Below are 15,652 nucleotides of genomic sequence, written 5' to 3'. Positions count from 1 at the left end.
TGCAGTATTACGTTAGTGCCTTGCTGCAAACAGGATGCATGTTTAGTAATATTTTTTATTCTGTACAGGCTTCATTCTTTTCACTCTTGTCAATAAGGTTAGTATTGTGGAGTAACTACAATGTTGTTGATCCATCCTCAGTTTTCTCCCATCACAGCCATTAAACTCTGTAACTGTTTTTAAGTCACCATTGGCCTCATGGTGAAATCCCTGAGAGGTTTCCTTCCCCTCCGACAACTGAGTTAGGAAGGACGCCTGTATCTTTGTAGTGACTGGGTGTATTGATACACCATCCAAAGTGTAATTAATAACTTCACCAGGGATATTCAATCTGCTTTTAAATTTAAATTTAAAAAAAATTGAGAGACTTTGGAAAACCTCCCTGGTCTTTGTGGTTGAATCTGTGTTTGAAATTCACTGCTCGACTGAGGGACAGAGTGTGGGGTACAGAGATGAGATACTGTAGTAATTAAAAAATCATGTTAAACAGTATTATTGCACACAGAGTGAGTCCATGCAACTTATTATGTGACTTGTTAAGCACTTTTTTATCCCTGAACTTATTTAGGCTTGCAAAACAAAAGGGTTGAATATTTATTGACTGAAGACATTTCCACTTTCCATTTTTAAATAATTTGTAAAATGATTGTGTATATTCCAGTGACAAAAACATCTACACTTCAATACATTTGAATTTTGGGCTGTAACACAACACATTTTGGAAAAAGTCAAGGGGTGTGAATACTTAGAGAATCAATGGGTTTATATTCTTAATTTAAAAGTCAAAAAATGGATGTAGGCTAGCAATTTTACAGCAACTTAATTTTCAATGTGCAAACCCCCACATCCACCAGCAAGAGAAAATGACAAATCATAGGTATTTCGTTATGTATTTCAGTTGTACATACATTGCATAATTACCAATACCATACATCAAAAGACAGTTAAAAGATATTTAATGCAACCAAACTGCACTGACTCTGACTACCCTCTCCCTTCCCCTTTCTCTCCTCTTCTGAGATATGGTCTGTCACTGCAGGGTGCCCTGGGTCCTCTCACAGACGCTCTTCAGGCTGTTCTTGCACATGGTGGCGTACCAACTGGCCCTGTGGCTGTCTCCTGGCGACAGCCGGGCACACAGTTCCCTGGTGTCCCCCTTCTCTGGCTCGTGATCCCAAAATATGTCCCAAAACCTGTAGAGGTAACACAGACTCCATCAGTTTGTGCTTTAAAAAAAAAAAAAAAGACCATGTACTGTAGATACATTTGGTTACTTTGTCAAATAACCATCAATGCAGAGTAATACATCAGTAATGCATCATACATGGAATTTCATCAAATGAAATGGACATATGGCAATGAATACGCTGTCTTCATGAGCTTAACTAGTCCAATATCTCTTCAACGAGACCTCACACAGTAAGTATCCTCATATGGTACTGTGATTTGAGGTAATGTAATCCAGTCTCGATTCAGGACTCCACGCCAAACTAATAGAATTGAGATCCAAACGTTTAGCGTCAAGACTATCCTCAGAGGCAACTCTTCTGTAACTTTAAGTTAAGATTTTAAGTTACCCCTTCTCCACCGGGGAGTCGTCCACCCAGTGCCAGGCCCCGCCTGGGTTACCATTCCTCAAGCCGATCCAGTAGGAGTCTCCCTGGCTCAACTCCTTGGCTCTCTTCCACAGAAAAATCTGAGAGACATGCAACACTCAGATGGATGCCTCGAATAGACACGGCACCACACTTTCGTATAACTCCTAAATCTATTCTTAACTTTAACTGAGAGGGTCAAATGTACTGAATTGCACAGTGAATGTCTAAACATGAATGACTGATCTTAGATTATGTTTGTGTCTGTATTAGGCCTACTGTATAAAGGAATACCGCAGCTTTGAGTGACGGAGCAGCCTATTTATTGGCAATAGTTCCAGGTAATTCTCAGTAAATCTCAGTTCTCCATTTACTGCCAAAGCACAGGATTTCTGTGAGGATTTTGATTTATCATGATTTAGGTTCTAAATAATCTCTTGATTCAAATGAGATCCAAATGTGATATTACAGAATTGAGAAATAGGTTACAATTACATTCCTCCAAAGAAACCTTAATATGTATCGACATCATTGGGTGATTGGGTTCATGGCTGTCATACTTGCTCCTCCTCACTCTTCACCATGGCAAGGTTGCCCCCTACAGATAGGCAGTGGTACTGGCTGGAAATSCAGTCCAGTCTGTCATGGGTGTAGAGGTAGCATCTCTCCCCAAAAGACTCCCATCCCTCTGGGCACGGCCTGCACTCGCGTTCTGCGAAACAGGTGGAAGGTTACGCCAGAGCTTAGTCAATGTTATAGGGGTAAAGGTGAACAGGGGTGAAACAGGTCCCCCATGTAACAGGTTTTTACATCTCTATAGGATCAGCTGTATAATTAAAATATTTCCTAAATACACCAATAGAAATACTCTTAAAACCATCAAGTGCTGATTATATATTGTGTTACAATATGATCTGATAATAGCTAAAGCAATGCTGTTATTAGGATGCCAGGCCAAGAGCCTAGGCCTAGTGTGATAGTATCCAATTTGCACCACTCTTGTCATTATCGGCCATTTTGGAATTTTAGGTTGATCCTGGTGATCCTTCCCCATCTTTTGTCTGCCTGTCCATATATCAAACAGGCCATTGGATGYGAGTATTTCCAGTAGGCCATCCTCCATGTCCCGGCTAAAAGCTCACAGATCGCAGGACTATGCAAACTCACGCAAAACTCTTCATAATGAATGGCTTCATAGCAAGAGTTTGATCAACCTGAACGTGTGCTCACCATTGGTGCTGCTATTGGTGATGGGACAGTACTGGTTGAGTGCTGGYTACTTGTGGAAGAGGAGGAGGTAGGAGTGGTTCAGGGTGTTCAGCTTCTGAGTCAGGTCTTTGAGTCTGACCTCCTGCAAGGTGGACTGGGATTGGAAGACCAAGGTGATCTGCACCACTGCATCACGCCCCCCCCCACCCCCCCGCGACCCCATTGCGATGGATACAAAACAGTGAAAGGGCAATGTGAGGATGAGGTAGCATCGGGAGACAATTATAATTAAATGATCAAGTTAGGGTTTAAACCTTAAGTGTTGACCTTCAATAACAATGTAAATCAGTGGACTCCTATTTCTGATCCTTGAACCTGTTCAATTCAAAATGATGACCAAATAAAACTCACAGTAAAAGGTCTGTAGGAGTGTGGCCATGGTCAGTAGAAAACAGAGCAGGGCCAGGTAATGTGATAACTGTCTGTACTGGGTGTACCACCAATCTGAGAGGGGGAATAGTTCAGCCACAGACATTAATGTCACTATAGACATATTTCACACACAAAAAGTACAGCATTATGTCATTATGTTTAGACATCAAACAGGCAATAATCCAGACTTGAATTTGAGCTGAGCTTTTGTTTATGGATAAAAATGTGCTATCACTTTATGATAATGGCATCACCTCTCTCTGTTGACCCCWCCYTCTTTTTAGGATGTAGCAAGCCTGGTCCAGATGTCCCATTCTCCACTGGTCTTATGACTCCCATTCCCCCGAAGCAGTAGGACACTGCTGGAGACTGAAAATAGATCCAGCTCTGCTGAGTTCCACCTCCCAAATGAGCGTTGAGACGGTATGTCACCCTTAGCTTCATGCAAAGTACATTTGATAGCAAACCTGTTAGGCAGGAAAAGTTTTGATCATGGTCAAACACCCTTATTCTGTTGTGATGTTTGTGGACAACTTGTAAAAACTCGACATAGCTTGTTGTGACGTTTCTGTGAAGAATATCTGTGGTTCTCCAGGGCCCGTTTCCCAAAACATCTTAAGGATCCTATGGTTCTAAACTGGATTTAGCCTTAAGATGCTTTTGGGAAACCTGGCCCTGGTCTCTAGGTGTTGTCAATTCAACATGGTGCCCAAAATAAAGAGGTCAGCAATCAGTATGTATGCCATAACAGAATGCAATGTCCAGCCACAAGACTTCTATTCAAATGCCCTCCATGCTTTGATAACTGCTATTGTTTTAAAATGCAGAGCTTATCTATACTTTGACACCTACAGTGTTGCATTTCAAAAAAAAATCTTATCCCCTTATCCTCAATAATCCATAATCATATCTGTTTCAACCGACGCGGCTTAGGTGCTATGGTATGCTTTTAAGCGGACCAATGTGTAGGCTGTATGAGAGTCTTGTTTTGCCAAATGATAATCACCAGCCAGTTAAGACCGGCAGCCACAGGATTTGAATTCTTCCAACAGCACGCACCCTCTGCACGCTTATCAGCTCTCAGTTCTCGACACAGGCAAATATCAAGGCATAGGACATCCCTGGGGGTTTGAAAGTGCCATACGAAGAAAGAAAAACATACTTTACAGAGCTGAGGCTACAGTTAATATTGTGAGTTAAAATAGGCTACAGTTCATTCCTTAAAAAGATGAGGACCTGTAGCATTGTTATTCCAAACCTAGCCTATATTGGAGCCCAAGCCTTGCCAAAAGTAAATGTATTTCGTATACTTTGTTCTTCTAATCTTGTTGATTTTATATGATATAGGATCTTTGCTGRTGTGCTGCTTGCCTCTTTAAAGCATTCAAAACAAAGCTGCAGCGTTCTAACTTTGACTTTTATTGGTCTATAAACCGTCATGACGATATAGGCTACTGAACATACAGAACACCTTCCAAAGGCAACTCACGCCCTCTTGTGGCCAACAAGGTGGACTTGATTGATCATCATGCCTCTGCTTCCTTTGTATGTAGGCCTCCCATCCTTTACCCGTTAGGTGTTCACAGATCTGTAAAGGGACTGGATATGTGTAAGCAATATAGCAGTAGCTGCCCTTCCCAGCATGCTCTGTGTTTAGAAATCTTACCTTGACAGGGCTGGTGTGGGCGCAAGCTTTTGCTCCATCAAAGCAGTAACACATCTGATTCTACTAATCACAGTTTTAACAAATATTAACAGTCTTTATTCAATGCTTTAATTAGAAGTGTTACTGCTTGACTGGAGCAAAAGCTTGGACCAGCACCAGCCTTTGCAGGGTAAGACCAGCAATGAAAGAAATTACATGAAATATCCATTCATGAGATACGCAATCATTTTATTCAAAATCTCGATTTTATTTAAACATATTTAACAGAGTTAATGCATGTATTCCTCATTTAAGTTTTACAATTCATTTGACATTTTTGGCTTACACACAAAGGAAAGGGACTTTTGACCAAACACACAAAAATTAATAAATAAAAGGTTGTTCAATATTTACAGACAAGAAAAAAAATATCTATTGAGTGTGTCTTTATGTACAGATTAAAATGTATACCAAAGGCGAGATTAAGCAAACTTTATCGAAGCAACACAGATCTTGGTTATACAACTGCATTCAATGCTATGTTTAACCTGAATTATAACCAGTTGTATTAGTATTCATTAATAAATAGTTATTTTATTTGTAACAAATGAGAAACATAATTTTTATTTTTATTCACATACATTTGGCCCACTAACAGGAAAATGGGAGCATGAGTTTTTAATGCTCAACTTGGCATTATAAACTCTTAAAAAACAATCCAGACCACTATGTCCTCTCACATTAACAAATATCTACAAATGTAGATGTAACCCACTGTAATTGTTGTGTACTGTTATGGTTGTATTGACTATTAGTGGTCAGGGGGCATGTCCAGCCAAGTGCTATACTATCACCATGGCAACAACAGATGACCCTTTTACGATCAGCGTTCGTGTAATTCAATGAGACATAGCCATTCTGAACTTAATAGCCTACAGTGAAATGGGGGTGAGTAAGCAAATACAACTGAATCAATTCCTGATTTGAATGCTTTACAGACAGAAAAGGGATGGCCATAGTGAAAGGACAGTCAAGGAAAGGATGTGTTGTGTAAAATGCCTTATATTTACAAAAAAAAGAAATGGTTTGTATTTGTTTGTCATTTGACAGTTGATATTCAAGACAGGCTATATTTTTATCTATTTTTATAAGCATTTTACATGCATAAAAAACATAGGACCCAATTAATAAAAACCAACATTAGATGAAGTTGCCTTTGAATATAAGCATTTTAGAGCATTACAGAATTGTTTCCCTTCCCCAAGCTATTTTGAGTGCATGTGCATTCATGTGTGAATGTATTTAAGAGCATGTGTATGCTATGACAACACGGAAATAGCCTGGATCTAGATCAGAGCTCCATTTGTCAGGTAAATCTTACTSTAAACCACAAGATACAATGGGGATGTCAGCATTACCTTAGACCTCCTGACAGGCAGTTAACCTGCATTTATGCGGGCTCATGTCCACAACTTCAACTCTGGTGTTTCATAAAACCTGTCAGCCATTGCAGACACACTGATAGAAATACAATCCAGTTGAATGTTGATCAGTTGATATTTGTAGAGCTAAATTGATCTGAAAAATAAAATGGAATGTTTATCAGTTGCGCGTGTGTACAACACAGTAGTAAAAAAAATTGTCCTCTAACATTTTTGTGTGAAAGGTAGAGTTGGGACAGNGAGTCAGGTTTGTAGGCCTCCTTACTCGCACATGCTTTTTCAGTTCTGCCCACAAATTTCTATAGGATTGAGGTCAGGGCTTTGTGATGGCCACTCCAATACCTTGACTTTGTTGTCCTTAAGCCATTTTGCCACAACTTTGGAAGTATGCTAGGGGTCATTGTCCATTTGTGTCACGTCCTGACCATAGAAAGCCTATATTTTCTATGGTAGAGTAGGTCAGGGCGTGACTAGGGGTTTTAGTCTAGTTTATTATTTCTATGTGGGGTTCTGGGTTTAATTTTCTATGTTGAGGTTTGTGTATGATTCCCCATTAGAGGCAGCTGGTAATTGTTGTCTCTAATTGGGGATCATACTTAAGTTGCATTTTTCCACCTGTGGGTTATGGGTTATTGTTTGAATGATTATGTTTAGTTGCCTATGAGCACTGCATTGTCGTCACGGTTCGTTTATTCTTTATTGTTTTGGTTTTTTCTAAGTTTCACTTTCTGTAATAAAATATGTGGAACTCTACGTACGCTGCGCCTTGGTCCATCTCTACACACGAACGTGACAATTTGGAAGACCCATTTGCGAKCAAGCTTTAACTTCCTGACTGATGTCTTGAGATGTTGCTTCAATACATCCACATAATTTCCCCGCCCCATGATGCCATCTATTTTGTGAAGTGTACCAGCCCCTCCTGCAGCAAAGCACCCCCACAACATGATGCTGCCACCCCCGTGCTTCACGGTTGGGATGGTGTTCTTCGGCATGCTAGCCTCCCCCTTTTTCCTCCAAACATAACGATGGTTATTATGGCCAAACAGTTCTATTTTTGTTTCATCAGACCAGCGGACATTTCTCCAAAAAGTACGATCTTTGTCCCCATGTGCAGTTGCAAACCGTGGTCTGGCTTTTTTTATGGCGGTTTTGGAGCAGTGGCTTCTTCCTTGCTGAGCAGCCTTTCAGGTTATGTGGATATAGGACTCGTTTTACTGTGGATATAGTTACCTTTGTACCTGTTTCCTCCAACTTCTTCACAAGGTCCTTTGCTGTTGTTCTGGGATTGATTTGCACTTTTCGCACCAAAGTACGTTCCTCTAGGAGACAGAACTCCTTCCTGAGCGGTATGACAGCTGCGTGGTCCCATGGTGTTTATACTTGCAAACTATTGTTTATACAGATGAACGTGGTACCTTCAGGTGTTTGGAAATTGCTCCCAAGGATGAACCAGACTTATGGAGGTCTACAATTTTTTTCTGAGGTCTTGGCTGATTTCTTTTGGTTTTCCCATGATGTCAAGCAAATAGGCACTATGTTTGAAGGTAGGCCTTGAAATACATCCACAGGTACACCTCCAATTGACTCAAATTGTTATGCTGATGAATGAGGACCCAAAAGCGACGTAATAGAAACAGAGTCTTTATTCCAGTAATCCAGTATCAAACAAAACAATGATTCTCCTGGATCTATCAAAGGTAAATCCAAAACAGGAAACTGAAATCCTCTTCGTCAGTAGAGAGGAACGACTGGATACGCGACCACAGACTGCAGGTCGCTTCAGGGAGGCACAGGCCGTAGCTGACATAGACACCTGCTCACACGCAGCATCTGAAGAAGGCAAAAACACGACAGGGCGGAACAAGGACACAGGACAGCAAACATCAAACAAGAATCCGACAAGGACAGAAGCGGAAAACAGAGGGAGAAATAGGGACTCTAAATCAGAGGGCAAAATAGGGACAGGTGTGAAAGAGTAAATGAGGTCGTTAGGAGAATGAGAAACAGCTGGAGCAGGAACGGAACGATAGAGAGAAGAGAGCGGGAGAGGGAGAGAGGGAGGAGGAGAGAGAGGATAGAAAGAGGGAAAGAACCTAATAAGACCAGCAGAGGGAAGCACAGGGACAAGACATGATGATCAAAGACAAAACATGGACAGTACCCCCCCACTCACCGAGCGCCTCCTGCGCACTCGAGGAGGACCCTGGCGGCAACGAAGGAAATCATCAATCAACGAACGCGTCCAGCACGTCCCGAGATGGAACCAACTCCTCTCCTCAGGACCGTAAACCCTCCCAATCCACTAAGTACTGGGTGACCACGTCCCCGAGAACGCATTCCATGATCCTCCGTACCTTGTAAATAGGAGACGCCCTCGACAAGGACGGGGGGGGGAGGGAAGACGAACGGGGGCGCGAAGAAAAGGCTCTGGACAAAGAGACATGGAAGACAGGGTGGACGCGACGAAGATGTCGCGGAAGAAGCAGTCGCACAGCGACAGCATTGACGACCTGAGAGACACGGAAACGGACCAATGAACCGCGGAGTCAACTTGCGAGAAGCTGTCGTAAGGGAAGGTTACGAGTGGAAAGCCACACTCTCTGACCGCGACAATACCTTAGGACTTCTTAATCCTACGTTTATTGGCGGCTCTCACAGTCTGCGCCCTGTAACGCAAAGTGCAGACCTGACCCTCCTCCAGGTTGCGCTCACAACGTTGGACAAAAAGCCTGAGCGGAGGGAACGCTGGACTCGGCGAGCTGGGACGAGAACAGAGGAGGCTGGTACCCAAGACTACTCTGAAACGGAGATAGCCCGGTAGCAGACGAAGGAAGCGAGTTGTGAGCGTACTCAGCCCAGGGGAGCTGTTCTGCCCAAGACGCAGGGTTTCGAAACGAAAGGCTGCGTAATATGCGACCAATCGACTGATTGGCCCTTTCTGCTTGACCGTTAGACTGGGATGAAACCCGCGAAGAGAGACTGACGGAAGCACCAATCAAACGACAGAACTCCCTCCAAAACTGTGACGTGAATTGCGGACCTCTGTCTGAAACGGCGTCTAACGGGAGGCCATGAATTCTGAACACATTCTCAATGATGATTTGTGCGTCTCCTTAGCGGAAGGAAGCTTATGCGAGAGGGAATGAAATGTGCCGCCTTAGAGAACCTTATCGATTAACCGTTAAGAATCACAGTCTTCCCGCAGACGAAGGCAGACCGTAATAAAGGTCTAAGGCGATGTGAGACCATGGTCGAGAAGGAATGGGAAGCGGTCTGAGACGACCGGCAGGAGGAGAGTTACCTGACCTTAGTCTGCGCGCAGTCCGAACAAGCAGCCACGAAACGGCGGCGTGTCCCGCTCCTGAGTAGGCCACAAAACCGCTGGCGAATAGAAGCAAGCGTACCTCCGAACGCCGTGGTGGCCAGCTAACTTGGCAGAGTGAGCCCACTGAAGAACAGCCAGACGAGTAGAGACAGGAACGAACAGAAGGTTACTAGGACAAGCGCGCGGCGACGCAGTGTGAGTGAGTGCTTGCTTTACCTGTCTCTCAATTCCCCAGACAGTCAACCCGGACAACACAGCCCTTCAGGGAGAATCCCCTCCGGGTCGGTAGAAGCCACAGAAGAACTAAAGAGACGGGATAAGCGGATCAGGCGTTGGTGTTCTTATTCCCCGGACGATAGGAAATTCACGAACTCGAAACGAGCGAAAAACAACGCCCAACGAGCTTGACGTGCAATAAGTCGTTTGCAGAACGGATGTTACTCAAGGTTCTTATGGTCAGTCCAAACGACAAAAAGGACGGTCGCCCCCTCCAACCACTGTCGCCATCGCCATGTTTGGAATGGAGCATTGCTTGATTTAAGAGTGCGTGATGGAAGTGCACTTTTAAAGAATAACCAGCATCCTCTACTGACGGGAGTGAGTCAATGTCATGCCAGGATTAGCCGGGCCCAGGTTTCGATTAGAAAGGCCTCGTTCGCCTGAAGTGTTTAAGGGAGCGTTTGACAGTGATGAGGGTTGGCGTTTGACCGCAGACCCATTACGGATGCAGGCAATGAGGCAGTGATTGCTTGAGATCTTTGTCTGAAAAAGCTCAGAGGAGTATTTGTGAGGGCGAGTTAGTAGGATGGATATCCATGAGGAGTGCCCGTGTTTACGGATTTGGGTGGTACCTGTAGGTTCATGATTGAATTTGGTGATGAGGATTGAGGGGCAATCAGCTTAGAGTTCGAGGGCATGGCCGGGGTGTTAAGCATGTACCCAGTAGGTCACCTAGAGCACGAGCTCAGAGATAAGATGGTGGGCAATCAATTCACATATGTGTCCAGGGCACACTGGGGGGCAGAGGGGTGTCTAATAGCAAGCGGGCAACGCGTGAGAGACTTGTTTCTGGGAAAGGTGAATTTTTAGAAGTAATGCTCAAAATTATTTTGCGTACAGACTGGATAGTCACACATAGAAACTCTGACAGGCTTATCTCTGCAGTTAGATTGCACAACACCGCCCCTTTGGCAGTTTTATATGCTTGGTGCGTGAAAATCTGTTATAGGTTTAGGGAATGGACATGTCTCTGGGGTCTTTGGTGTGTTGTCTAAAAAATTTCACCACGACTAAGACATCCGGGTTGGAGATGCTAAAGCTATGAATAAAGCAAACTTAGGAGTAGGCTTCTAATGTTTAACATACATGAAAAACCAAGCTTTTACTTGTTACAGAAGTCAACAAATAAGGCACTGGGGTGTAGAGGGAATCATCAAGGGGGGGCACTGCAGGTCCTGGAGATAGGTAACCCATTAGAACACGGGGGTAAACAAATTTGGAGGCACTGCTGAGATTTCATTTTTCATGTGAGCACCGCGCCCGTGATGTCTCCTGGTAAACGAGATCAACGAGTAGAGACATTTGGGAGAGTAGCTAGCTGAGCTAGTTAGCGGTGACTAAAACCACCAAAACGTGGATTTGTAGCTATCTTTGCCATTTTCTGCAATTAGTCGTTGTTGCCGACGCCGGAGTTAGGACAATATGAGAGAGGGAAATGTTGTTGATGAATCGAAGAGTTTATTGGAGCTTTACTGAGTACAATTACGGCACTTGTCTGTACTGTGGATTAGGAAGTGTAGTGACTGAAGTAAAAAGAAAGAAGCCATCGAGCTTTTGCGTGCGCAATGATGGAAGATTACTGTGAGAGGAGGATTTAATGGAATGCAGAGGAATGAGGAATGTCTTGGCTGCTTTCAACTGAAAGATGAAATCCAAAAGGAATATCGACTCTGAGATTACTGTGAAAAGTCTGCCTACAGTCCCAGCCAGCGGTGCCAACGATACAAGTGGACAGCGAACCCAGTAGAGAGACGGAGCTGCAGCAGAACCGAAACAGAAGAGGGAGGGGCTCCTCAGCCCAGCAGAGAAGTGTTCTCAGCTCCAGAAGGGCACCCCGCCCAGAGAGAGAATGGAGTGAGGTGTCCATTTATGAAAGACTGTTAAAATCCATGGACAGATAGGATCAGAATCAGAAAGATAAGCTCAGCTTCGGCACCCTACAACATCAGATTTGAAAATGGAGGGAGAAGAGGGGTACCATGAATTAGAATGACTAGAAGCAGCTAATCAGAGCTGTGAGCCAGGGCTTAAAGATGGAGGGAAAACAACATGACATGGACCACTCTACACACTGAAGGCAAATCTTTGGAGGACATATTATTGCAGAAAGTAAGGGATGCTGCTGAACTGTATCACTAATTCGACTAAAGCAACATAAGAGCGGGAGAGTCTGCCTTGGACTCCTTAGTCCGAGTCTTTGACCTGAGACGGGAAAGTGTTGTCAGCCTCAGCTATGCCCAATCAGGACTGAAATATGGACAGAGTTAGTCAAGAGCCAATGCCTGCAGGCCATTGTTACAGGATTAACAAATGATAATGTCAGAGATGAGTGCATCTCCAGAATATTAACACCAGTGATGAACTGTTCTTGAGAAAATGCTAATTTGCCCAGGGCAATGAAAACGCGAACGACTTGCAAAAGGCCAGTGGATTTTCACGTAAGTCACACCACACGAGTTGAACGCAGTACAGAGAGTGAGGTTGGGATAACCGGGGATAGCGGAGAGGAATGTGCACAGCAGATGCCCTCACAGACCACAAGTCAAAAACAAAAGAAATATAATCCGTCCTGAGCTAAAATTGATGAGAGCAATGTGAAGCGAATCTCGAAAAACTGACCTTTCAGTAGCCTCATTAGTACAGTCGCTCCAACAGAAAACCAAGTCCAACCAACAGGGAGGAAAACAAAATGCTAAAGTTGTTGAGACTGGTTCAACAGACTTGCCATCATGTGCCTACAAATGTTGCTCAGTAGATAAGCCATGGCAGTAGGATATGTAGGGATTCAGCGGGCAAGCGCACATCACGGAACGCCTGGGGTCAAACCATGGAAACGGGGAGTGAACCCTCGATACACTAAGTTCATCCATGTTGCAGTGCAAAGTAGCGAGACCTCAGTTTAATGTTGTGCTTCCTTGTGTCATAAAGCCTGCCTATTGTTCCAAAGTGTGCCAACAGCATCATTGGAAACAGGTCACCAACCTACATGTAAGACTGACCACCAACTCCCCTTGTCATGACACAGAGAGGTGGGGCCAGCTACCACAGGACATTGTTAATATAGCACAGCTCATTGGTAAAAACCCGTCAAGCTTTGAGTCGTTATTATTGGACGTGTGCGTAAAGACCCTAGCCTAGGAACAACAGGGGCTCACGGCTCATCCATCTAGTGAGGAATGGAGAAACGTAATCTGCCACGGGCACTACAACATAAGACCACTAATAGACATCATGGGCAATACAGAGAAACTGGATCTGATGCGTAGCCAAATGCACTGAAATTCCTTTTTCTGGGTTGGGACAATTGACATATGGTTTAGTTTGCTTGATTCCCAAAGCTGACGTCATTGCAGGAAAACAGTTGAGGTTCCTGATATTAGTCCAATGAAAGATACTGAAGAACCTAATTTAATGTAAATGAGTGTGAAGAGAATATTAAACAAAAAGTTAACAAGGTGAGTCTCAGCGTTGGATGTATACATTTAAGATGACTGAGAAGTTTTAACTTATGTAGGACAAGGAAAGGCAAAGACTACTCAACTCTGCTCAGGCAACTCAGATAACGGGAGGCGATATGCTCTGTTACAGCAGGCAGGACGTTGACGTTAGTCATTCCAGGTGGAGAAAAACCAAATTTAGATTTCATCCCTGATATCCAAGAGAGGTCCCCTTCAATGATGAACCTTATGTTATTTTGAACCGGACGTGAGAGTGATCTGTGGCCTGACTACAAACGTCAGGTTGTGAAAACATCAAACGCCATCTCGAAAAGTTGACATTGCAGTAGTGAATACTACCAAAAACATGACATACTTTACCCAAGACAAACAGGTGATAGACATTACAGAAGTAGTAGCGTGTCACCCAGTCTGTGCCCAGTTTAGAAAAGGTTACTGTAGCACAGGTTCAGGACAGAGTCCCCACCAGAGGCCTGCCCTACAACAGTCACATGGAGTGGTGGGACCCACCTGTAGATGTTCAGCACTTGAGCAAGACAACAAGAATTAGTCAAACGGATGCTCAGAAGAGGAATCAGCTGTTTGTTCCACCAAGATGACATGGGACATAGGGTGTATTTGAAAATCTTCAGAGTGGAGATAACGATTGACTGTAACACATACAGTGCAAAGGAGATACAACGGTGTGCCACGCCCATATGTATGCTGAGGTGAAAAGAGTACACATTCAGGGGCTCCTGAAACAAAAACTTCATACAGGAAGTCAACTTCAGTCATAATGCATCACCTCTGGTCCACGGTGTACGTGAAAAAGAGTGGTGAGTTTTAGAGAACTGTTCGTGTGTGAGTATATGCAGGGATTGAACAAGAAAGACTGTTCTGGACAGGCGCTCAAATACCCGATATACAGAGAACAATACTGGCATTGGTTTGGGTTGCTGAGGAAACTCATGGTTTACAGTTTTAGGAATCAAGGAAAGGCGTTTATGTGGGGAGAGGAGTCCAGGAAAAATACCACTGCCTTCAGCACCGTGCATAGTGGGCCTTTATGAATGGAATAGAATTTCCCTTTGGCATTATCAAAACAGTTCTCCCTCGCTTCACAAACACAAAGAATGCGATAGGGAAAGTCCTTAGAGGCGTCATAAGAGAGAGAATCTTGTATACCATATTGGATTGATGTGTCTTATTTTTAGTCGATTTGAACAACATGTGGAAGATGTCCGTCAGGTACTTCAGGCAGCAAATAAATGGGGTATTAAACCCTCAGGGCTGATAAAGTGATGACCTATTTCAAGAATGAGGTACCGTTATTTAGGAAAAAATCATTTCTGCTGAGGGTTAACAGAATGGATGTTAAAGACGCTGTAGCAGGTGGCAAGAACTGGTAAACAGGCACCATCAAAGCTGAGACGGCAGCTGAGGGAGACTACTGGCCTTCTCATAGGGTACTTATAGGGGTTATGCTACAAAACTTCATCACAACATGCTTAAATGAGTCTACGTGCCTTACTAGCAGTTGAAGTCGGAGACCCACAGCATCCGGGAAGTAGTAAGGATCCAAGAGGTAGCACTGATAGCAGTCAGGACAGGCTCTGCCCAACCAGAAAGTAGATATAGGAAGGGGATGCTCATTAGAGCGTCATTAGAGCACTTGGTGTGAGTGAAGTTGACTAATCCACTGGCTTGCTTACCCCAGATTTCAAGGAGCCTTTATCCTGCATCGTGTGCATGCCTCTGAAGAGGGATTGGAGGTGTGTAGTTTACCAACGACAAGTGAAAACTGAGAGCAGTGGATGATGGCTCCCGCACCCTGACTCGAGCAGAGAGAAACTATCACGCTTCACTCTGGAAACTTGTGGACTCTCCTTGAGACGCCCTCAAATGGGCAGTGACTATGCTCCCTGCTGTGACAGTCCTACACCAAGTGTTATAATAAGACCCTTGACATATGTACTAACACAGCAGACTCAATGCCCCGGTCATCGTGGGTGGCGGAGCTGTCTGACTTTAATCTCACAACTGAAGTATCGTCCCTCGGAAAGTAAACACTTGACGCAGACTTTTCTGTCACGCTCTCCCTCTCTGCATGGCTGAACTATTACATGGAAGAACTGCACAAGAAGAATTCACTCACTTGGATGGTAAAAGCAACACTCAATAAGGGTTCAGACACACAGAATGACTGTAACTTGGATATCCCATGTCACACTAAAAGGCCATCAGTGCAAGATGAGCTGTCATTTTGGTGAGGGGGAACAGAT

The 15,652-nt window shown here is 43.9% G+C and overlaps 1 protein-coding gene across 1 annotated transcript; it reads right to left on the bottom strand.

The window, feature by feature from the left end:
- Positions 1-581: 581 nt before the first annotated feature.
- LOC111956093 (C-type lectin domain family 6 member A-like) lies at positions 582-3,620 on the bottom strand. Its single transcript, XM_024134737.2, is given in 6 exon segments — positions 582-1,193; positions 1,578-1,696; positions 2,156-2,307; positions 2,826-2,990; positions 3,216-3,308; positions 3,491-3,620. Coding segments are annotated over 6 exon segments (777 nt in total). The 5' UTR covers positions 3,576-3,620; the 3' UTR covers positions 582-1,030.
- Between the last annotated feature and the right edge of the window lie 12,032 nt (positions 3,621-15,652).

This window comes from Salvelinus sp. IW2-2015, linkage group LG31 (assembly GCF_002910315.2).
Source record: "Salvelinus sp. IW2-2015 linkage group LG31, ASM291031v2, whole genome shotgun sequence".
Lineage (NCBI taxonomy): Eukaryota > Metazoa > Chordata > Actinopteri > Salmoniformes > Salmonidae > Salvelinus > Salvelinus sp. IW2-2015.
This window is presented reverse-complemented; position numbering and strand designations above follow the sequence as displayed.